Source organism: Hyperoodon ampullatus (genome assembly GCF_949752795.1).
Source record: "Hyperoodon ampullatus genome assembly, chromosome: 3".
Lineage (NCBI taxonomy): Eukaryota > Metazoa > Chordata > Mammalia > Artiodactyla > Ziphiidae > Hyperoodon > Hyperoodon ampullatus.
Window position 1 is genome coordinate 23,848,761 of NC_136916.1, and position 23,462 is coordinate 23,872,222.

Genomic DNA, 23,462 nt, shown 5'->3' on the forward strand with positions numbered 1-23,462 from the left:
TACTCTCTAGACAGGTCTCAGAAAGAAGTTATGTAGCAAACCTTACTAATGCAAACATTTGTCATTGTTATTGCACTGATCTGATGCTTAGCAAAGAAGGAGGGGGTGTGACCTGGGGGAAACTTTCAAGCTTGCTTTGTAAGACTCCCTTCTATGGGTCTAAACTGCATAGCATGGGGTGCTCAGAGTCTTGCTTCAGATCACCTTTCCAGATTGATGTCACCCCAGTAGTTTAATTTCTGTTGGTGATTGCTCCTTCTGTTGGTGAGTTAGTTTAAACCTCACCTCCTTCAGGCTAGGATGCCTTTTCAGTCTGGTCATCTAACCCCAAACTGGGCTCATCTTCACCCAGACTTGGCTATGTGCTCACCAATTATAACCTTCCACACGTCTCATTCAGATGTCCCCAGCTTTACTCATACTCATTTATGTGTGTATATGTTTGTGATTTTTTACCTATATAGATTTAGAAAAAGAATCTACCACCACATTCAGGATGCTGAACAGTTTGATCTGTGCCCATTGCCCTTTTATAACCATACCAGCTTTCCTATTACTCCCCTACCCCAGTCTGTAATCCCAGGCAACCACTAATCTGTTCTCCATTTCTAAAATTTTGTCACATAAAAAACATTATATACGGGCTTCCCTGGTGGCGCAGTGGTTAAGAGTCCGCCTGCCGATGCAGGGGACACGGGTTCGTGCCCCGGTCCGGGAAGATCCCACATGCCGCGGAGCGGCTCGGCCCGTGAGCCATGGCCGCTGAGCCTGCGCGTCCGCAGCCTGTGCTCCGCAACGGGAGAGGCCACAACAGTGAGAGGCCTGCGTACCGCAAAAAAAAAAAAAAACAAAACAAAACATTATATACATGGAATCACATAGTATATAATCTTTCAGAATTTTTTTCAGCATAATTTCCTGGAAATTCATGTTACTGTGTCTATTAATAGTTCAAACTCATTTAAAATTATTTATTTATTTTTGGCTGCGTTGGGGCTTCTTTGCTGCATGCAGGCCTTCTCTAGTCGTGGCAAGCGGGGGCTACTCTTTGTCGTGGTGCGTGGGCTTCTCATTGCGGTGGCTTCTGTTGTTGCGGAGCACAGGCTCTAGGCACGTGGGCTTCAGTAGTTGTGGCACAAGGGCTCAGTAGTTGTAGCTCATGGGCTGTAGAGCGCAGGCTCAGTAGTTGTGGCACACGGGCTTAGTTTCTCTGCGGCATGTGGGATCTTCCCGGACCAGGGCTCGAACCCATGTTCCCTGCATTGGCAGGCGGATTCTTAACCGCTGCGCCACCAGGGAAGTCCCAAGCTCATTTTTTAGAATTGGATTTTGTCTTCTTACTGATTTGTGGATGTTTAAAAAAACATACACTCTATATACAAGCTTTATTTGTATTGTAAATATCTTCCCTCAGTCGTTTGATAATTTTAATAAAGCCCAATTATCAATGTTTTTCAAATGATTATTAATTTTTTTGCCCACACTGTGTGGCTTGTGGGATCTTAGTTCCCTGACCAGGGATTAAAACCAGCCCATGGCGGTGAAAGCGCTGAGTCCTAACCACTGGACCGCCAGGGAATTCCCTAAATGATTAGTTCTTTTTGAGCCATGTTTGAAAAATCTTTGCTATTCCCAATATCATGAAACCTTTCTCCTGTTTTCTTCAAAAAGCTATATTATTATACCTTTTATATCTATGATCTCAAATTAAAATTGTGTATGGTGTAAGGATCAGGGATTTTTTCCTATAGAGACATCCAGCTGATCCTGCAGCATTTACTGGAAATATTCTTTTCCACATTGAATTACAGTGACTCATAAACCAGGTGGCTGTATACGTATTTGTTTCTAGTCTATTGTGTTCCATTAGTCTATTTTTCTATCCTTGCAACACCACCACACTATCTAATTACCATGACATTTTAAGTAAATCTTTCTTTCCCCTTTTTAAAGCATGGTTATCTGAACTAAGAACAGTGCTGCTATGAATATCTTGTACATGTGACTGCATGCATTTCTCATGAGTATATATTTTAGATCATTGATCATTCAGTATACAAATGTTCAACTTCAGTAGATACTGCCGACCAGTTTTTCAAGGTGTTTATCCTGATTTAAACTCTCAGCATCTATATGTATGGGACTTCAGTCCATATTTGATATAATCATCTCTTTATCTTAGCCATTCTAGGGCTTTTTTCTTTCTTTTTTTAAAAAGCAAATTCGGAGAATCTAACGCAACATTTTAAGCTACTATTCTCCCCCCTCCCATTTTCCTAGGTTATCTAAATAAGTGTTGTCCTTATGAGTTTAGATTCTCAACTATAAGTAAAACTGGGGACATCTGAATGAGATTTTTGGATTTTATCAATATCCTGGTTGTGATATATTATAGTTTTGTAGAATATTACCATTGGGGGAATTTATTTTTACTTATTTATTTTTTTGGCCGCTCCACCTGCAGTGGAAGCAGAGTCTTAACCACTGGACCACCAGGGAAGCCCCCATTGAGGGGAATTGAGACAACTGTACAAGGGATCGCTCTGTATTATTTCATACAACGGCATGTGAATCTACAATTATCTCAATAGAATGTTCAATTAGAAAACAAGCAAAAATCACACACACACAGACACACACACACAGAGTGCTCAGAAACTTTTGGAAAGAGAATATCTAAGTTCCACACAACCAATATGCATGATTAACCCCCCTCATTGGCCATCAGAGAAATATGCAAGTTAAAGGTATTATTATATAACACTACACTCCTACCAGGATGGCAAAATGAAAAAGGGTGACAATACCTAGTGTTGATAAGGACGTAGACAACTGCCAGAAAGAGTATAAACTGGTATCAATACATCCACTCTGTGAAAGGCTTTGGCAGTGCCAAAGCAGCAGAACATTTACAGAACCTATGGCCAAGCAATCCCACTGCTAGGTATGTACACAACAGAAATTCTTTCAAATTTAAACAAAGAGAGGTGCACAAAAGATTTAGAGAAGCATTTATAATTGTTTCAAGCTGGAAATAACCTTAAACGTCCATCAACAGAATTACTAAACTCTAAGATATTTATCACGTGTGGTAACATAAATGAAAAAAACTGCTCTACAAATGTGAATGAAATCTCCCAGACATAATGTTGAATTTTAAGAAAAAGCAGACCCCAAAGGCTTCATGTGTATGATTCCGTTTACTTAAATTTCAAAAACAATCAAAACACATCTATGGTGATAGAAGTCATGATTGTGGGTACTTTTGTGGAGATAACAAAAAGGGCAGGGACACAAGGGAGGCTTCTGTAATGACAGGACCTTTTAGATCTTGATCTAGATTGTAGATACATGAGTGTTTACACTTTGCAAATTTTCCTGAGCCATAAACTTATGAATTATGCCTTCTTTTGTACATACACTATACTTCAGTAACAGTTTACCAAAAAACCTTACCATGTTTTTTTTTCATTATTTGTCTTTGCTCCAGACTGTAAGCTCCTATAGGGAAGTGTATTATCATTGTAGTTTCAGAATTTAAGAGTGCTAATACACAGAACATCAGAAACACGATATTGAACCGATGGTCACTTACGTAGATCAGGCAACATTTAATCACAGATACAGCATTCGTCCCACATCAGTTTCTAAGTATTTTGCAAATATTGATTCATTTAGTCCTCATAACAACCCTATGAGGTAAGTACTATTTTAATCGTCATTTTACAGATGATAAAACTGAAAGATTAAGTAACTTGCCCAATGTCAACACAGCTGGTAAGGGCTGAACTGGGATTCCAACCCAGTTTGCCCCAAGTTTATGCTCTTAACCACTGCTCTATGCATCGAACACTCGTGTGGCTGGTAAAGTTAAATCCTTGCTTAGTTTTATTTCTCAAGACCCCATGCTGCATCTGCAAGAAAGTAGTGGAAGTGCAAACTTTCTAACACAAATTAATTTGCAACACAAATGAGCTGATGTCACTCATATGCCAAGAACTCTTATGTTTCAATGAGAAAAAGAGAAAAACTCACTTAAAAAAATGGGCAACGAATGAGTAGTCTATTGTCTTTTCACCCATCAGATCATTAAAGATTAAAAGACAAAGTCTCAGCAAGTGGAGGAAATCAATTTCATACACCGTTAGCACAGGTTTACAACTTTTTGAGAGCCATTTGGCAGTGTCTATTAAATTAAAAAATGTACATAGTCTGAGTCATCGATTCCACTTCCAAAAATTAAGAACACAGAAGTACTTGTCCAAGTGTGCAAAGACTTCCCCAAGGATGCTTATTAACAACTATCCTTGTGACATTTCAGAGCAACACAGGTAAAGACCTATGAGCCTTCAGAGAAAAACAAATGTCACAAAGGCTCAGAAATCAAAATGCCTCTTGTAACATTTCAGGGAAGCTAGAAAATGACCCTGAGATTCTGTTCAGTTTATCTTTCTCTGGCAGCCTTCTTCTTAAAGTGGCAACACTGCTCTTTACAGGTTTGTGGTTGCTAATCTTTTTTTTTTTTTTTCCTGTGGCACTCGGGCCTCTCACTGCTGTGGCCTCTCCCGCTGCGGAGCACAGGCTCCGGACACGCAAGCTCAGCGGCCATGGCTCACGGGCCCAGCCGCTCCGTGGCATGCGGGATCCTCCCGGACCGGAGCACAAACCCGTGTCCCCTGCACCGGCAGGTGGACCCTCAACCACTGCGCCACCAGGGAAGCCCGCTAATCCATTTTTATATTACTTATTGTTCATTTTTATGAATAGTTATTGGTAAAATAATAGCATATGCATGTATTTATTTAATGTTTTTTAACAAGAGTAATATAAAGTGTTAAGTGAGAATGGGCTTTGTATTTTTTTATAGTTCTACAGTCTTTTGTAATTCCTATACTACTTTTGCAATAAAAACCCCTAAGCCCTCTTTTAAATAAATAGGAAAAAACCCTGACACTTTGGCATGGCCAACTCCCTGTGTGTAATAGCTCACGCACCCAATCTTAATGGTTATCTAAATGCTAATATGGAGTAAATATCCTACTGAAATGTTTCTCAGCCCTTGGAAAAGATTTAAAAATTTATTTAGATTTAGTATATGCCTGAAATTCTACACCGTGCATGTGAGAAACAGCAGATGACCTGGACAGTGCGTTTGCTTCCCCATGCTGGCTGTTCTATGAAGGTGTGGTGCTCAGGTGCCTGGGCTGGGGTTGTGGCCTGGTGCCTCTTCCACTCTGACCCCACGGAGGCCAGGCTTTCCACGGCTGTTAGGCAACCAGAAAATCAGAGGAGCCTCTTCAACTATCTTCTTAATAAGTAGCATGTTAGTATTTTTAAGTGTTTTAAGATCTCATTTGGAGAACTGCTGTTCTCATATAATAAGAAAAGACAGTGATTTTCTTACGGTGAGTCATTTATTGTAAGATAATTTACAAATATCTCGCTGTCTTTACTAATTTAAACAGTGGACCAACAATTTCTTCTGACAAGGACAGCAGTAAGCTAAAAACAAAATCAGCTGGCTGAATCTTCTTTACCTGAAAAATAAAAGTACAGAACAAATAAAAAACAATGTTTTTTTGAAAAATAAAGATGTCAAGAGATAATACATATTTCAGTGGGACTTTAAAAACTGACTCTACATAATAAAATGCTACTCTACACCAGTGGTTCTCAAATTTTGGTCTGGTGACCCTTTCATGAGGTCCGTGAGGGCAAAACTATTTTTATAACAATGTTATTTGCCTATTTTATTCTCATTCTCAGGTGCACATGGTGGAGTTTTCCAGAGCCTACATGACGTGTAATATCAGAACAGAATGAATACAGAAATGGAGAGAACTGAGCTATCCTCTGTGAAGTCAGATATCAAAGCGTTCTGAGACCAGGAAGTTTGAGAACCACTGCTCCTCATCCGCCTGTATTTAATAACCCAAAAGCATGCTAATTCTTTTTCTTTTTTTTTTCTTTTTGGCCGCACCACGAGCCACGTGGGATCCTAGTTCCCTGACCAGTGATCGAACCCGTGTCCCCTGCAGTGGAAGCGTGGAGTCCCAACCACTGGACCACCAGAGAGGTCCCAAGAATGCTAATTCTTTATCCTTACAGTTTATTTAATATATCTAAGAAGAAAAAAAAAGCCCACTAGCATCACCCACATACTCCCACAAGATGGCTGCTGCTCTAATGGCCTGGCCATCTCATCTCTCAGGGAATCAGTTTCACTGTTGCTGAATTACCTTCAATTCTATCTGACTGGGTTTCTTTTCTGACGGGGTAGGGGGTAGGGGAGAGTGCGTGAAATATTACCACTTTACCTCTTGTCTGAGGATGAAACTCGAATTTCATTAGTCCCTGGGTTATTATATTAGAAGAAAAAGACAAACACAAAACAAGCAGGTCAAGAAACAATCCATGCTGGTTAATCATTTACAATTTCTGACTAAAAAAGCCCACTTCCTCACTCACTACCTTGAGTATATCACATAAATACTTACCAAAATATTCCCTTAAAACAGATTCAATGATTGTTATAAAAGGTCATAGACTTGAATCTGGTTAGAAGCAATAAAACCATGTTCATGCAAGTAGGCAGGACTATGAAAGCATACTTTAAACCACAACTTTTCTATAAATAGCATACAATATATTAAAAAATTTTAGGCTAGCAACTAAATATTTGGTACCTCAAATATTATGGTTTATTCATGCCTTTTATATTACTACCAAAGAGCCAGATGTGTTTGTATTAAAGCCTTTAAGCAGAAGAGCTGAGAGGTTACAGAGCATGCAAGTCCATTCATATAAATAATCCACCGTCGGGCTGCACAGCTAACTTGCAATAAAGGATATAGGCTGCCTTTCTAGAAAGCGAAAACCAGTCAATTTCCAGTTATTTGAGTTCTTTTTAAAATTCTTGGTCTTCATGTCCCAATCTCCCTCTCCTCATTTCTCTGACTTTGCTACTTTTCAGCCAAGTCCCCGCATTCCTAATCAAGAAAGAGCCTGGTCCTCAATTCTGCAGAGGCTGTAGCCTCCATCTATTCCGAGCATTCATTCCTCTTTGCCTGGCTCTCCACATCTCACAGCTCCCGGACCTTCAGAGCGCAGTCAAAACTTTCCCCCAGGCCTCTGCATGCACGCCACCCAAGAAGAAGTCCGCGTGGCTCCAGCAGTAGGAAGTACAGCAAGGAGGACATGAATAATACACTTATTTAATCCCTGTATTAGCCCCCATGTCATAGAAAACAACTGCGTTGCAGGGAGAGTATCGTAACCACGTCTATCAAGCTGCTAAGTGGCAGAGCCACTCATCACTGCACTAGACTCTGACGTTAAGAGAGCAGTAGAGACCAGGCTGAGAGATGGATTAGTCTTAAACTCACGCCTGAAAGCAAAATAAGAGAAGGAAGGCTGCTGGATCCAACCAACACGTATAAAACAGTCTCAACCAGTTTATTTGTGTCTCTGGCATGCTGCCCATTTCTATCCTCCATAGACAAAAGGACCAACTTAAATGTCATCGTAGTGATAAACCTTTCCCTGATTCTTAAACCTGGATTCATTTTTTCACATACCCAATAAAATGTTACTTCTCTCTCCGCTGAACTTCCAGGTCTTAATATATTCATGGCGGGCTTCCCTGGTGGCGCAGTGGTTAAGAATCCGCCTGCCAGTGCAGGGGACAGGGGTTCGATCCTTGGCCTAGGAAGATCCCACATGCCGCGGAGCAACTAAGCCCGTGCACCACACTACTGAGCCTGCGCTATAGAGCCTGTGAGCCACAACTACTGAGCCTGCACTCTAGAGCCCACGTTCTGCAACAAGTGAAGCCACGACACTGAGAAGCCCGTGCACCGCAACGAAGAGTAGCCTCCGCTCACCGCAACTAGAGAAAGCCTGTGCACAGCAACAAAGACCCAACACAGCCAAAAATAAAAACAAATAAATTTTTAAAAAAACGTATATATTCATGGCACGTCATTCATCCACTCTACATATATTTACTGAGGAAGTATGTGCCAGGTGATGGGGCTACAAGACTGAATGAGACACTCCCTGTCCCAAGCCGCAGAAGGACGTAGACAAACAAAAGGGCAATTCCTAGTAAAAAAGTGTAAGTGCTATGATGAAGGGAAGCACAGGAGGCTGCCCCACTCAAACCAGGAAGGGGGGATTTCTGGAAGAAAGCATTACCCCAGCTCCGTTAGGAAGGATAAACAGAGATGTACAATCAAGGGTGCAGGGGAAGGATGGCATTTCAGGGAAAAAAACATGTGCCACTCAAAAAATATACTTTTTAATTTGGGAGAGAAATGACAAGGATCTGCGTGAAGAGGGCATAAAGGGGAAAGGGTCAAGGGATGTTTAGAAGGTAAAATGTACAGAACTTGGTGACCAATTGGCCGGAGGTGAGAGAGAATGAGTCAAAGATAACTCACGACACATTTTATCTTTCAGCATAATTATCTGCATTTTTTTCTTATCCTATTAGCACGTAAATGCCTTGGAAGAAAGGATCACATCCTTTAACACCGTGCCTAGCACTGTATGAGGCATATAATGGGTGTTCAATTTAATAATTTTTAAAACAATTCCCATTATCGTAACCATGGTTTCACAAACATTAACATATCTAGCTAGACAACCAAGACATTTTCTTGAGGAAAGCGGTATTTTAAGAACTCCTATAAGACAGTACTGATACAGAAAACTTAATTTTAAAATTCCTGGACCCTACCACCATTCAATGATCTGCAGATTTATATAAAACCAAAGCCCAAACCAGTCCTGTAACTCAGAAAGCCTGATTTATAATATTTTAAGTTTCAAAGACAGATTTTGTAAATGATACTGAATTAATTCACATCCTTATTCCTAAAACTTGAAGAAAGTGAAAGCTAGCAATATACTAATTTCTAAAAAGAAGAAACTAAGCCTGAATATTTCAGCTGAAACAATCAAAATACACCAGAGATCTCGTTTTCATCAAACTTGATGTTCTACGATTAAGGAAACAAGATAAGCAATGGATTATTTCATCTTTAACAGACAAAACAAAACGGAAAACTTAAACATGCAAAGGTTAAACTAGCAGGCACAGATGAGACACGGAGTCTGAGGGCGACGCACGGTTACTTACAGAGCCGCAGCACCAGAGATGATTTCTATCAGCTCCTTGGTGATGACAGCTTGGCGGGTGCGATTGAACGTCAAAGTCAATTTGTCAATCATTTCAGCTACAAACAGAACAAAAGATTAGACAACAAGATCTAAAACTGGAAAAGAATACCTTTTTCACTAAGTCATTTATAGACGTGTATTGCTTAATTCAAAAATAAGATTCTGTTTCCTTTTGGGTACCCAAACTGGCCACTCAAAAAATTTTATGAAGGTATTTTTGTTTCTTCCACGAGATACCTTTTCAAAGTACCTGCACACTTACTGCGTACCAAGTAAGATATTACTTCCTTTAAGGCAGAGAATATAATTTTTCTATCCTCACAGAATCGGTGGCAGAGCCCAGGACTAGACCCCAGCTCTCCTGCTTCCTGGTCCACTTCCAGAATCGCTAATGCCTTTTGACGTGAGGGTCTTCATGCTGCTTTCCACAAGGGAACTGTCTCAGGAACATGCTCAGCACTTACAAGCATTCTTGCTGGCATTGTCCATGGCCGTCATCCTGGCACTCTGCTCACTCGTGGTGGATTCCTTCAGAGAGTAGTAGATGATGTTGGCCAGGTTGTACTCTTGGTAATTCTGCAGCACGTCAGCATCAATATCATCATATATACTCATGCTCTCTGTTAAAACAAGCCATGGATTTCTCTAAAGCGATACAGCACAAAGACTGATTTAATCAAGACAGCTTCCTAGTATAAAAACTCTTTACAATTACAGAGAAGTCAATGTAAGATTGGTTAAAGGACTCAGTTCTAAAAGCTTCATCTATTTCCATACTATAGATAATAGATTTTCAGCAAAATATGATGTGTAAACAAAGCATTTGATATTCTACTTCAAATGCTTAACTTCATAAAACTTAAGAAGTCCACATTTAAAGTAACAGCACCACATTTCACAGATACAAATCCTTTGGACAGTCTCTAGCAGTGTGCTGGGCACAAAGCCACCCAACAGTCAGTGACTGCGTTTTTCAATAAAGAAATTAAGGAAAGAACTGAGACTCGTATAAGTGTAATATAAAAATCCCATTTCAGCCATTTGATTATTGGGGAAATCTGTGCATAAGATTATTGGGGAAATCTGTCAAGAAAATAAGGGAGGGAAAGCTTTTCTGAGAATGTGGAAGAGAGGAAGAGTTAAGAGGCTGCTGTGCATTTTAGTAATTAGGCAGTGGAAACGTAGCAGCAGACTTCAAAATTCATTCATTAGTGTAAAGTGCTAAGACAGTACTGGATTTCATCAAATTTAAGATGCGGTGGATTGTAACTCCTGTTTTATGTACCATGAAGAAAGAAAATAACATAGCCAATTAAAAATGACATGCCACTGACTGGTAGAAGCATCCTAACTTCTAAGACGTTAAAATGTAAAAGTTATAGGGACTTCCCTGGTGGCGCAGTGGTTAAGAATCCACCTGCCAAGGCAGGGGACACAGGTTCGAGCCCTGGTCTGGGAAGATCCCACATGCCACGGAGCAACTAAGCCCGTGCGCCACAACTAGTGAGCCTGCGCTCTAGAGCCCATAAGCCACAGCTACTGACCCCATGCACCTCAACTACTGAAACGTGTGCGCCTAGAGACTGTGCTCCACAACAAGAGAAGCCACCGCAATGAGAAGCCTGTGCACCGCAACAAGTGTAGCTGCTGCCTGCCTCAACTAGAGAAAGCCCACTCGCATCAATGAAGACCCAACGCAGTCAAAAAATAAATAAATAGATTTTTAAAAAATGTAAAAGTTATACACCTAGAACAGGAGAAGTCTAATATACAGAAAGGGAAAATAAAATCAGTTCCTGAGTTATTTCCAGGATGCATCACTGAGCAATGATCACTTTGTTTAAATAGCAAAACAAGAGAACTGAGTTGTTCAACGTATATTAGTTGTGAATAGTGTTCAAATCTCTATTCTAGAGCGTCTGTTTGGTGGTTAGGAAGGGCTCCCACACACAGATTGCAAAGCCAACAGATCATTCTAGCTAAGTTCTTCAATCTCCAAGGACAGAAATCATATCTAATGATGGCCTTCAATGGATATTTATTTATTTATTAAATTAATGAAAGAATGCAGTAAGAGTTGTCAAACAATAAATGTTTATGATTTCATGGAAGCCACTAACAGATGGTGATAGAAACAGCCCAACATCATTTTTGTTACTGCTGAAAAAAAGCCACCCTGATAATCACTGTTTTCCTAAATGTACAAATCTCTCCTTTCTATAGGAAAAATACTTGTCATACAAAACCTACTTACCAGCACTTGCAATGGTACCAAGGGAAAAGATGGGCCTCTCTTCTGTCTTGTAGGAGATGACAGACCTAGAAACGGCAAAAGCAAATGTAAATTCCAAAAGTATAATTTTAAACTGTTAAGTAGACATTTACTTAATTAAAAAATCTGAACATAAACATAAAAACGCTTGGATTTCAACATTTTTCTTGCCTGAATCGGTTAAAGATGATAGACCCTTCATCAAATTCATATCCAGAATTTAACAGTTCAAGGGCAATGACCGACGCATCCCCAAAGGTAGGGGGCCTTCTCCCCACTTCTTTGAACGTCACCAGAAACTGGTTAGAATGAGTCCTACAAGAAAATGAAGAGGTCACATAAAATAGTTTAACAGAATACTTCTGCTGAAAGAACAGAGAACAAGGAAAAAACACTCTCACTATGGATCAAGCTTTTTTGAGGGGGGCAGGGGGTGTTCACTGAATTAAGGTGCCCCTACATTGTCGTGATTGTCCCTTTCCTTCAGCACCTGCCAAGAACTAAGGACTAACACCAGGCCTTTCTTGTCTTGCATTTCTCTCTGCTTTTACTTCTCTCCTTCCAGTCCTAATCAGCTGTCATTCATTTCTGGCACTTCCAGGCTGTGAGAGCACCTTAGGGTCCTCATTAAAAAAAACAGAAAAACGCCCCCCAAAACAAAAACCCATAGCTTCTGATATTCCTACTGTATTCCATTTATGGTCTGGAAGAAGGAAAAACAAAAGATAAATAGAAAACAGGGGAAATCTATCCATTCTACTATATTCTGGAAAAAAATTCAAAACAAAACAAAACCTCTGTGTATAAAATGGTAACCAAAAAAAGACACCTTGCTTAAATAAACTATCAAAGAAACTTCCCTTTATTCATTCTTGCAGCCTTCTAAACATAAACAATATACACTTAAATTACCTGTGAAGTATACTCCTGATTTTATCACCAACTCCAACAATCTTAACTTCTTTCCCAGCTGCTGTGAGATTGGCCGCCTCACTCTTTAAGTGTTTAGCAATCGAGGAATGAATAGCACCACAAAGCCCTCGGTCTGAGGACACACCGATAAGGAGATGTTTCTTCTTGTCTTCAGGCACCTTAATATCAGCCTTTTCATATAGAGCTAAAAAGAAAAAAAAAAGTATGTGTAGTTACACTAAATACAGCAATAATCCCTAATTTAAAAAATGATGCCTCAATATAATCAAGTGTCTGTGCACTTATTTCATTTACGATCAGGCTGAAAACCATAAAGGTTTAAATCTCTATGAAGACGAAGGTTCCTAAGGGCCAAAAAGCACTGACTAAAAGAAATCGCTAGCACAATTAAAGAACTTGTAAAAAGGCCAGACTTATAGAAATACCAACTTCTCTAGACTTGCCAAATTTCTAAAGAACACAGATCTTCAGTGTACAACCAAAAAAGCAGAAAACAAATATTTACTGAAATGCTCATATAATCTACATAGCAAGCTTTTATGAAAACTGTTGACATTAAAATGATGGATGCCATTTTATTTTTTATTTATTTATTTTTGCTGGGCTGTGTGGCTTGCGGGACCAGGGATCAAATCCGTGTCCCCTGCAGTGGAAGCGTGGAGTCCTAACCACTGGACTGCCAGGGAAGTCCCTATTTTTGGTATTACTAACAACCTCACATTGTTGGTCTTCCAAGAAGCAGAAAGCAAGAGGTGTTTAAATAAGATAAAATATACATGGATATTACTGGGGAAATGCCTGTCAGAGAAAATAGGAAGGAGGTCAGAATAGCCATCACACCAGGATGCCAGTCTGACCAGTGGGAAGAAAGGTGGGGTGGCAGCTTCCTGGACTGCTGTACAGTTGAGGCAAAGTTCAGCGAGGCTGCCAGGGAGCCCCAAGTCTCCCAAGAACACGCCTACCTGAGTATCCCACCTGTGCTCAGGTGCTGGCCAGGAGCAGCCCGTGGGAAGCATGGCTTAGGTGCAAAAACACAGGACGATTCAGCAGCTGTGCTCACTCTAGTTACAAAGTGCATCTTCACGGCTGCCACATTCCCCACTTCAACAAAATTCCTGCTATCACCTTTTTCAGTATAGAGCAGTGATTCTCAAATTTCAATACCTGAGGACCCTCCATAAAAAGCAGAGAGAATACTCAACTCCAAAGTTTATGGAAGTGGAGAAAATATTCCTTTTCAGTCTCTTTTTATGTTTCATATTATACAGCATAAAATGTCTATTTAGAGTTCTTAAATATTTTAAATGATTAGCCATTTAATATCTAGCAGTTAGTATTTTTTTAGTTTGAAGGACTGAGTAGCTGAATGGCAGCCTTGACTTGAATTTTTAATATTACACCACAAATATTATAATTAGATATCTGAACCAATTTCCTTATTCGATAGTTTTGTGGTTATAGTTTTTTTTTTTTTTGGCGGTATGCAGGCCTCTCACTGTTGTGGTCTCTCCCATTGCGGAGCACAGGCTCCGGACACGCAGGCTCAGCGGCCATGGCTCACGGGCCCAGCTGCTCCACGGCATGTGGGATCTTCCCAGACCGGGGCACGAACCCGTGTCCCCTGCATCGGCAGGCGGACTCTCAACCATTGCGCCACCAGGGAAGTCCGGTTATAGAGTTTTGAGGGGAAACAAATTTAGTACACTTATTCATTTCAGCATGAAAGGTGAACAGTGAATGACTTTCACCTTTTCATAGAAATAGGCTAGAGTAATTTATCAACCTCTATTGGGCCGCTAACTAGGTGCTCAGTATTATGCTGGTTAGAGAACAGGACTCAGGAGAGCAAACGGCTGGGGCTGTTAATGACTGCTAACCCTAACCTAGCAAGTCTCCATTATGCCTCCTAGGAAAAGCTGAATATGGCTGGGTTTTTTTGGCTGCACCACACAGCCTGCAGGATCTTAGCTCCCCAACCAGGGATCTAACCCGAACCCTGGCAGTAAGAGTGCCAAGTCCTAACCACTGGACCGCCAGGAAATTCCCTAAATACGGCATTTTTAAAGCAAGGAGCCATTTCCACTGAAGCCTAGTGCCCTATCGTTTTCTCATACAAAAGTTTCTTTAGAGCATGCTTAAAAAAGCATGCTAGGGCTTCCCTGGTGGCACAGTGGTTAAGAATCTGCCTGCCAATGCAGGGGACATGGGTTTGAGCCCTGGTTCGGGAAGATCCCACATGCTGCGGAGCAACTAAGCCCGTGCGCCATGACTACTGAGCTTGCGCTCTAGAGCCTGTGAGCCACAACTACTGAAGCCCGCACGCCTAGAGCCCGTGCTCCACGACAAGAGAAGCCACCGCAATGAGAAGCCCGCGCACTGCAACAGAGAGTAGCCCCTGCTCGCCGCAACTAGAGAAAGCCCACGCGCAGCAACAAAGACCCAACACAGCCAAAAATAAACATAAATAAAATAAATAAAATTTATATATAAAAAAACTGATTGGACTTCCCTGGTAGCGCAGTGGTTAAGAATCTGCCTGCCAACGCAGGGGGACACAGATTTGAGCCCTGGTCCGGGAAGATCCCACATGCCACAGAGCAACTAAGCCCGTGTGCCTCTAGCCTGCACTCTAGAGCCCGCGAGCCACAACTACTGAGTCTGCGTGCCGCAACTAGTGAAGCCTGTGTGCTTAGAGCCCGTGCTTCCCAACAAGAGAAGCCACCGCAATTAGAAGCCCATGCACAGCAACGAAGACCCAATGCAGCCCCCCAAAAAAACACTGATTAAAAAAAGGATGCTATAAATGCATGCTTAAAAAATATGAAGAGCACAAGAAAACTACTGTACAAGGTAATTTATATGTAATACATAGAGGTATTAAAACACAGATGATACAGATACATCTTTTCTTCAATTTGGAAATAAGCAAATTTCTCCCTCTTTACAGTTGATGTTTAAACATTCCGCTCATGTACTCAGTCATTTCCATGACTACCCAGTCCCCTTCCACTGCAGGGCACCCCCTCCCCACCCTGCAGTCCTAAAAGATCACATCACAGAGTAACAGGAAGAAATCAAGCATTTGAGTCTAATGCACTAAACTTCCAAGTTCTTTTGATGGTATATTTAATAATCTAGGAAAATTTTCAGAATATCTTAAAAGTGAACATGATCACATACAGTGGTTAACAAATAGGCTCAGATGCCAAGTCACAGAGGTGTAGTTATGACTGCACTGGGCTTCAGTTTTTCTTATCTGCAAAGCGGGAGCTCTGATGGTCCCCACCCGCACAGGGCTGCTGTGATAGATGGGGGCCTGAAAGTACTCAGGACAGATGAGTCATGAGCAGTGATCTCTAGGTTAAACGGTACTTCGTAATTTGTGACTGTACTCTCCTCTTACCCAAGGATCCTATTCCATACACCCGGGCTGGTTTCAGCTCCCTCTCAGCTCGGGCATATTTCGCTGCTGCTACCATTTTCATAGACTTGGTAATTTTCTGGATGTTTTTGATTGATTTTAGTCGCCTGGTAACTGAAAAATAGAAGTGCTGTGTTAAGATAAAGGAGTTACCATTTCATTTATCGAAACATTTTCCTAAACTTCAAGGTAGAATAATTAGCAGTTAGACCTTCAATTAATATCAACTACTAAACTAGGCTTAATGTTAGAGTACCAATAACTCAGACCTTGTGCTACCTGGAGAGGACAAGCAAAACGGCAACATAATAGTATCAATAAATTATGTATTTAAAACACTAAATGGTAGTGAAAATGGCCTTTAGCCACATATTCCATAACATTTTATACACACACACACACAGTAGTTTTTTCTAGTTATATCATTATCATTCTACAGACAACAGAATCAACAACCATGTGTCACCTCACATGGGTCTTTTCCAAAACAAGTTCAATGCCGTACATAGATGACATAGATTCACTGTGTCCATTCTGACCAAATACGTAAATGGGCTAAAGCAGCACATTTTTATTTGTCAAAATTTAGTTTTTCTTAATTCACATATTGTGATAAAGTACTTACTATCTTTCAAGGTTGCCATATTTCGAACTTGGATCCTAAGAATAAAGGTGGTAAAAAACATTTTAGTTTTTTGAAAAATAGCTCAAAGAAAAACTTTCAAAGTTGATAAACTGATTTAAAGAGTATCCCATAAAGAAATGATCTATAAGACTCTGAATGTGTGTGTACGTGTGTGCGTGTGTGTGTGTATATACATAAATTCCTCAATACTGATACCAAACCTTATATCATCAAAGATCTCATTCTAGGGCTTCCCTGATGGCGCAGTGGTTGAGAGTCCGCCTGCTGATGCAGGGGACACAGGTTCGTGCCCCGGTCCGGGAAGATCCCACATGCCGCGGAGTGGCTGGGCCCGTGAGCCATGGCCGCTGAGCCTGCGCATCCGGAGCCTGTGCTCCGCAACGGGAGAGGCCACAATAGTGAGAGGCCCCCCAAAAAACATCTCATTCTATTTGATCTAACACAAAGCTTCCACTGAAGTCACAATGGCATTCACACATGCTCTATTCCCACCCCTATGTCTTTGCCTATATTGTTCCGGACTTCCTCAGTTCACCGAAACCTTTTCAAATAACCCTTAGGGTCAACTACACATTCTAACATGACCACATGTGTCAAAGTACAGTTTATTTAAACCGATTCTTAACTTTTTCAACTCAATTCAGTAAGCTCTTTACAGAGCAGCTACTCTGCTCCAGGACGTGGTCTCTGACTACAAGAAGCATACTACTATCTCATAAACAAGATTTATGCAAATTTAGATTTACATGAAATTTACATTAAATATTTTCTACAGTCTTTTAAAGTGCTGATGCATTAAAGTCAAAATGATACGACTTAAAAGTAATGTTGGTGAAAGATAAATTACGAGAGGATCCTCCTCTTACTGGTGAAGACATGTTACTGAATATGTATTATCTTGTAGCTCTTAAGTCCATAAAGTACCTGTGTTGGCCTGGAAAGCTCCATGGGAGAAATGAAGAATCGATAAATTTGTGCATAAAGAAGGAGGGCCTAAGGAGGGCATTCCTAGGAACTGGATGTAGTTTTGAAGCTGGAGACATAGCTTGGGTTAGTAAGTATAAATATTATTTTATAGGTACTGGGAAAGTGATGAATGTTTCTAAGCCCACAAATCAGTTTAGTTTTTCAGTAAGGTATCTCGGATGGCAGTGAAAAGCACAAAATCATACCAAATGTTGATGACATGGAGGCCAAATAAGGGGCTTCCAGACAAGAGAAGGCAAGCACCTGGACTGAGAGGTTGGCAAAGCAACAGGAGACCAGATGTGAGAGCAAGCTGACCCAAAGGTTTCTAATTTAATGACCTAAATGAACAGTGTTGTCATTTAACCAAGAGAGAAAAACTGGGTGGGGGAGATCTCCCTGGAGATAATGAATTTTGAATGCGATGTAGTTTAAAAAACCATGCAACTAAGTGGAAATGTTAACCAGGTCTGGGAAACATATGAGGTATTGAGATTTGAGACAGACTTGTAACTATCAGTAGACATGGTAGTTGCTGCCAAAAAAAATAAAATTAAAGAAAAAAAGAAAAAGAAAGAGAATCAGAACGAGAAGCAGGGGGAATACGTCCTCATTCTATAAGGCCAGCATAACCCTAATACTAAAACCAGATAAAGACATTATATAAGAAATGAAATTTAGAGAACAATATCTCTCATGAACCTAGATGCAAAAATCCTCAACAAAATATTAGCAAATGCAATCTAACCATGTATTAAAAACAATTATACACTACGACCAAGTGGGATTTATTCCAGGTATGTGAGGCTGGTTCATCATTCGAAATTCAAATATATAATCCACCACATCAACCCACTAAAGAAGAAAAATTATATCATCAATAGATGCAGAAAAAGGATCTGACAAAATCAAATGCCGATTCATGATTAAAAACCTCTCAGCAAATTAGGAATAGAGGAAACTTCCTCAACCTGATAAAGAACATCCACAAAAAAAATCCCTAAGGTTTAATGGTTAGAAACTAAGAGCTTTCCCCCTAAGACTGGGAACAAGACAAGGATGCCCTGTCTCACCACCCCTACTCAACACTGTACTGAAGTCCTAATTAATGCAATAAGACAAAAAGGGAAACAACACGTATACAGGTTGGGAGGGAAGAAATAAAGCTGTCTTTGTTCATAGATGACATGATCAACTACATAGAAAATCCCAAAGAATGGCTAAAATTAAAAAAAAAACCTGACAATACCAATGACGGCAAGGATGTGGGGTAACAGGAACTCTCACTGATCACCAGCGGTTATACAAAATGGTATGGCTACTTTGGAAGATGGTTTGGCAGCTTCTTACAAATCTAAACATAGTTTAAACATATGATTCAGCAATCATACCCCTAGATACCTACCCAATTGAGCTGAAAACTTATATCTACATGACAACCTGCATTCACATTCCTATAGCAGCTTTATTCATGACTGCCAAAAACTGGAAGGAATCAAGATGTCCTTCAATACATGAATGAATGGATAAACAGACAGGTGCATCCATACAGTTGGAGCAGTATTAAGCAATAAAAATAAATGAGCCATCAAGCCACAAAAAGACATGGAGGAACCTTAATTGCATATCGCTAAGTGAAAGAAACCAGTCTGAAAAGGCTACATACTGTATGATTCCAATTATAAGACATTCCAGAACTGACAAAACTATAGCAACAATAAAAATATCAGTGGTTGCCAGGATTTTAGGGAGAGATTTTTAGGGCAGTGAAACTATTCTGCATGATATTGTAATGGAAGACACATGTCACTATGCATTTGTCAAAACCCACAGAAGTATACAACAAAATGAGTGTCCTTAATGAAACTATGTACCTTAGTTAATAAAGCATCAACACGGGTTCATTAATCGTAGTATACACTCCACACTAATGCAAGATGTTGATGACTGGGGAAAATGTCCAGAGTGGGGTGTGGGTATATGCAACTCTCTGTGCTACTCATTTTTTCTATAAATCTAAAACTGTACTCAGAAAAAGACTAAAAAAAGTCTATAATAACTTAAAAATGCAGGCTACAAGATATGATGCCAGTTTTGTGATTCTATGTGTTTATGTGCAAAAAGTAAGTCTGAAAGTTCATAACCAGAACAGTTATTTTTAAAAAATCGCTTGACTTATGTAACTTAATACTGGTATTACTCAGCCATGGACAAAGAAAAATAAAGAAAATAAGAGGAAGGAGACTACCTGGAAAACATTAGGTTTGGTTTTAAGAGTGGATCCCCCAAAGGCAAAGATAAAAGCAGTCAAACACTGACAAGCTCTGCTAGTTCAGAGGGCGGACTTATCGACATAATGACCATCCCGTGAACATTTTTTCATCATGGCACTTGAAAAGTAATATTTTGGGGATGATTTTCTTTTTTTGGAATAACTTTTTTACCCAGACATTCTAAATTTAGAGACTATAAAGAGTGACACTGGGACAGTATGGTCTTAGGCATGCACTCCAATTTAATTGACACAGGTTTCTAGTCAGAGCACATCATATGGAACAAAATCTGAACTGCATGCCATATCTGGATGAACACAGTATGTTCGGGTCTCCACACGTATCCCAAGTGAGAGGTATGCAGGAAGATACAGGATCTGTTGTGATTCTTTCTGCTGTGCACACACCCTAATTTCCCCAATTTTGAAGCACTCTCATGTTTAGACTTCATTTAATTCTAAACATGTCTATCTGTGTCACAAAGTTATTTTTTAAGTATAATTTGAGTGCAAAATAACCACGAGCTGATTTGAACTCTCTCTAGAGACAGACTGCTCTACTGAATATACAGCTTTTGCAAATGAGAAGATAAAGGAAGTTCTTTCTGAGTCAGTTTTGTGTTCTGGAAAATTGCATCACGTCCTGAAAAATTCTAGGGAGATTATCTGAGAAACTAGAAACACGTCAAATACAGCAGAGGGCAAGTCGCACAGATAGATGGCAGACTACCATGATCTACTGTGATCACACAGCAGGTTCGTGGGTGAACTATGTATCATTCAAAGAAATTACAGACAGCTTGAATGAATTTTAAGGAGTGTATAATGCTGAATAATATAAAAATTAAGGAAGAAGCAGCATCCACTAATTCCGAAGGAAAAGAAAATTATGATATATGTCTAATTCTAACACTGAATGCCTGGGTGAAAGTCCGACCCTGGCCTCTCCACCAAGTGACTCCCCAGAACTTTATCACCAACCATGACACACAATTCAGTCTTGTTAGGCTTCTAACCTTCTCACATTACGTTTTATGTAGAACGTGTATGTATAAGTTCGTTTTAATTTTTCAACTGATACATCTGGATCCCCACAAGCATTTTTCCCACTGTCCTTGGTTCTTTACAAATACTGATTCACTTAATCCTCACACTAATCCAATGAATGGGGTACTAGCATTAACCCCATTTAACAGATGGGGAAATGGTACAGAGACACTGAGTAACTTGCCCAAGGCCACACTGCCAGGTGAGTGGTGGTCAGGATTCAAAGCCGGAAAGTTGGGCACCATTCCATCAAGTACACTACAGGCTGCTGCCTCACGTTTAAAAGTAAATATCTGCTATCTCAGCCTCAGATGATGGCCTCTCTTCTCTCCCCTGAAATGCCATCTCTCTCCCTTTTCAGTGTCCATAGTTCAACTTACGGCCTACTGGTTTCCTATTATAAAATAGTTCCATTTTAGACAATGTGGAACACTAGGAAATAGAAATGTATTTCCCCCTGATTTGAGATAGAAAAATCACTCTTTCCCACCCCCAAATTTCTTATTTCCATTTTCTTAAATACTACTTTAAAAAAAAGTTTAATTTCCAAAAATTTAGGGTATTTTACTGACACCCTGAACAATTAAAACAACTTCACTATAAGTGTAATTAAGCCTAATGTTTAGTTAATGTTGGTATGCTAAACGTCCTTGAAACCAAAACTATAACAACAAATTGCATTTTAAAAAGCTTTCAATAACCAAAACACAACCAAGGAAATGCCTCTTTCTGGTTCTGCAAAGACAAAAGTATAATGTATTTCCCTTCCAAATTAATTCTGTGGCATGTGAAACATTAAGATGGCTTTAGTTTCTGAATTTAAAAGGCAATTATAGGGAGTGGAAGGGAAAAGGCAGAAGAGGCAGGAAGGCCAGCAGGCACCCAGAGTGATGCAATGTATGAAAAGGAAGAGGACACAGTCCGCCTTCAAGGTGGAAACTGACGTTTGATGACTATTCATAACCTAACAATTTAAAACCAACACTCCAAAGGGAGTAAGGTCAGGACTTCCACATTTATTTGCTGACTGAGGTTCCAGTTTAAGCCCCACCCCACGCAGTAGTTGTCTCAGACCCAGCAAGCGCTTAAATGCTTCTTTACTAAAAGATCTTCAAAAGATCTTACAGGTTTTTTTAAAAGTTATTTTTACAGTTTTATGTAATGTATTTGGTCCTCATTTCAGAAACTGTCCATTTTTAAAGATCAACTTGGATAACTTAAAGTTCTAAAAATATTTACAGATAACATTAATGCACAGCAAGATGGGAAGGAGGAAGGACAGCTGATGTTTGCAGAGCGCCACTGCATGTGAGGGACTGTCCCACAAAGCTCACCAGGATCATGTCGATTTGTTCACCACATTTTAGCACTTTCCACAGTGCCAACTTGGCGCAGGGCAAGCACCCAACAAATGTGCGCTGAGTGATTAAGAAATGGGACAACCTATACCAGTGAGAATCCAACTAATGGGACTTCTTACTTCCCATGAATCATCTTTCAATATTAGGGGAAAGAAGCTCTGAATTCCAAGGCAAATCCACCAACATCTGTATGTAGGTTTTTCACATCGGATTTAATTACTTCATTAAGCTGAAAGTCTTTTAGTGTTATAAATGTTTTGCTTAATGAACACATACCTATTTTAATTAATGCTTTATAGTCCCTTCTCATAAATTAGGTACAAAAATCTAGTTTAGTGGGGTGGCTCCTTAGAATTCTCCTTTACTGTAAAATCGGGGAAGTGCTACAGTCTATAGCTAACCCTTTAGCACTGTATCTGAAATTCTTCCAGACTCTGTCTAGCTGCAACACATCTCATCCTATTATAGGGTACCATACAAACCAATGTTTGTCTGCCTATTCCTAGGCCTTCTAAGATGCTTTTTCTGGGGGTGTGGGGAAACCAATGTTTAAAATCCCTAAAACTTGCATGGCAGTGAACAGATGACGCATAGAAGTCCGTCTATCTCCTCCTCGGGGCACTGGGACGATGTCATAACCTTGCAGGGTTACTGATTCAGCACAACGGTTTCGAGATAGTGCAAGGTCTCTTCCGCTTCCTCGCTAACAGATATTTAAGGTCCCCTTTGCAACCCACAAGGACACTTATTTTATACACTTGGGCCCAGCAAAGCGCCTGCTGCAAGGTCGCCGCTTAGTTCGCGTTGTGCGTTACTGCGCTCTGCACCGGAGAGTTTCAAAAGGCGTCAAGGACAAAAAGCCCACCTTAACCTTCCGCTGGACCTTCCCTGGTGCCCTCCACTCTCCCACTTTGAGGGCCCGGGTAAGGCCTCCCAGAGGCTCGCCGCCTGGCGCGCAGCAGAGGCTCCCTAAGCATTTACTTAGTAGCTGAGGGGATCCAAGACTGCCCTGAAATTAACTGGGCCCAAGGCCCCACTCTCGAGGTCCCAAATGAGCACTCCTCGTGGCCCTCACCCCGCCCCAGCCCGCCTCCGGAGACGTGGCGCGCCCTTCCCGGTTCCGAGCGCTTCCTGCAGCCCGGGCTCCGGGGTCTCTGCGTCCGTCCCACTCGCCTCCACCCGCTTCCCCTGCTCCCTGCCTGAGCCCCTCCATCCGTCGCAACCCTCCCGTTCCCACCGCGAGCTGTCATACCTTTGCGGCTGCACGGCCCAGGCCGACAGCCCTGCGAGGCCCGCCGGAGGAAACATGGTGATACCGGTCCTCCTGAAGGTCGGCCAGACAGGCCTCACCGCGCCTGCGC

General features: G+C 40.8%; 1 protein-coding gene across 2 annotated transcripts; it reads right to left on the minus strand.

Moving 5' to 3' along the window:
* Nucleotides 1–5,395: 5,395 nt before the first annotated feature.
* Nucleotides 5,396–23,432, minus strand: ATP5F1C (ATP synthase F1 subunit gamma; the record flags this gene model as incomplete). Of its 2 annotated transcripts, XM_079700094.1 has the most annotated exons (10): nucleotides 23,354–23,432; nucleotides 16,435–16,469; nucleotides 15,792–15,923; nucleotides 12,368–12,572; nucleotides 11,627–11,770; nucleotides 11,438–11,502; nucleotides 9,648–9,803; nucleotides 9,143–9,239; nucleotides 6,318–6,354; nucleotides 5,396–5,537 (listed from the first exon to the last, which is right to left on the minus strand). In XM_079700094.1, the coding sequence occupies exons 1-9, from the start codon at nucleotides 23,407–23,409 to the stop codon at nucleotides 6,348–6,350; spliced, it is 897 nt and encodes a 298-aa protein (XP_079556220.1). In that variant the 5' UTR covers nucleotides 23,410–23,432. The 2 variants fall into 2 exon arrangements, with proteins under 2 accessions (XP_079556220.1, XP_079556221.1); XM_079700095.1 differs by lacking the exons at nucleotides 5,396–5,537; nucleotides 6,318–6,354 and having other exon boundaries at nucleotides 9,139–9,239.
* Between the last annotated feature and the right edge of the window lie 30 nt (nucleotides 23,433–23,462).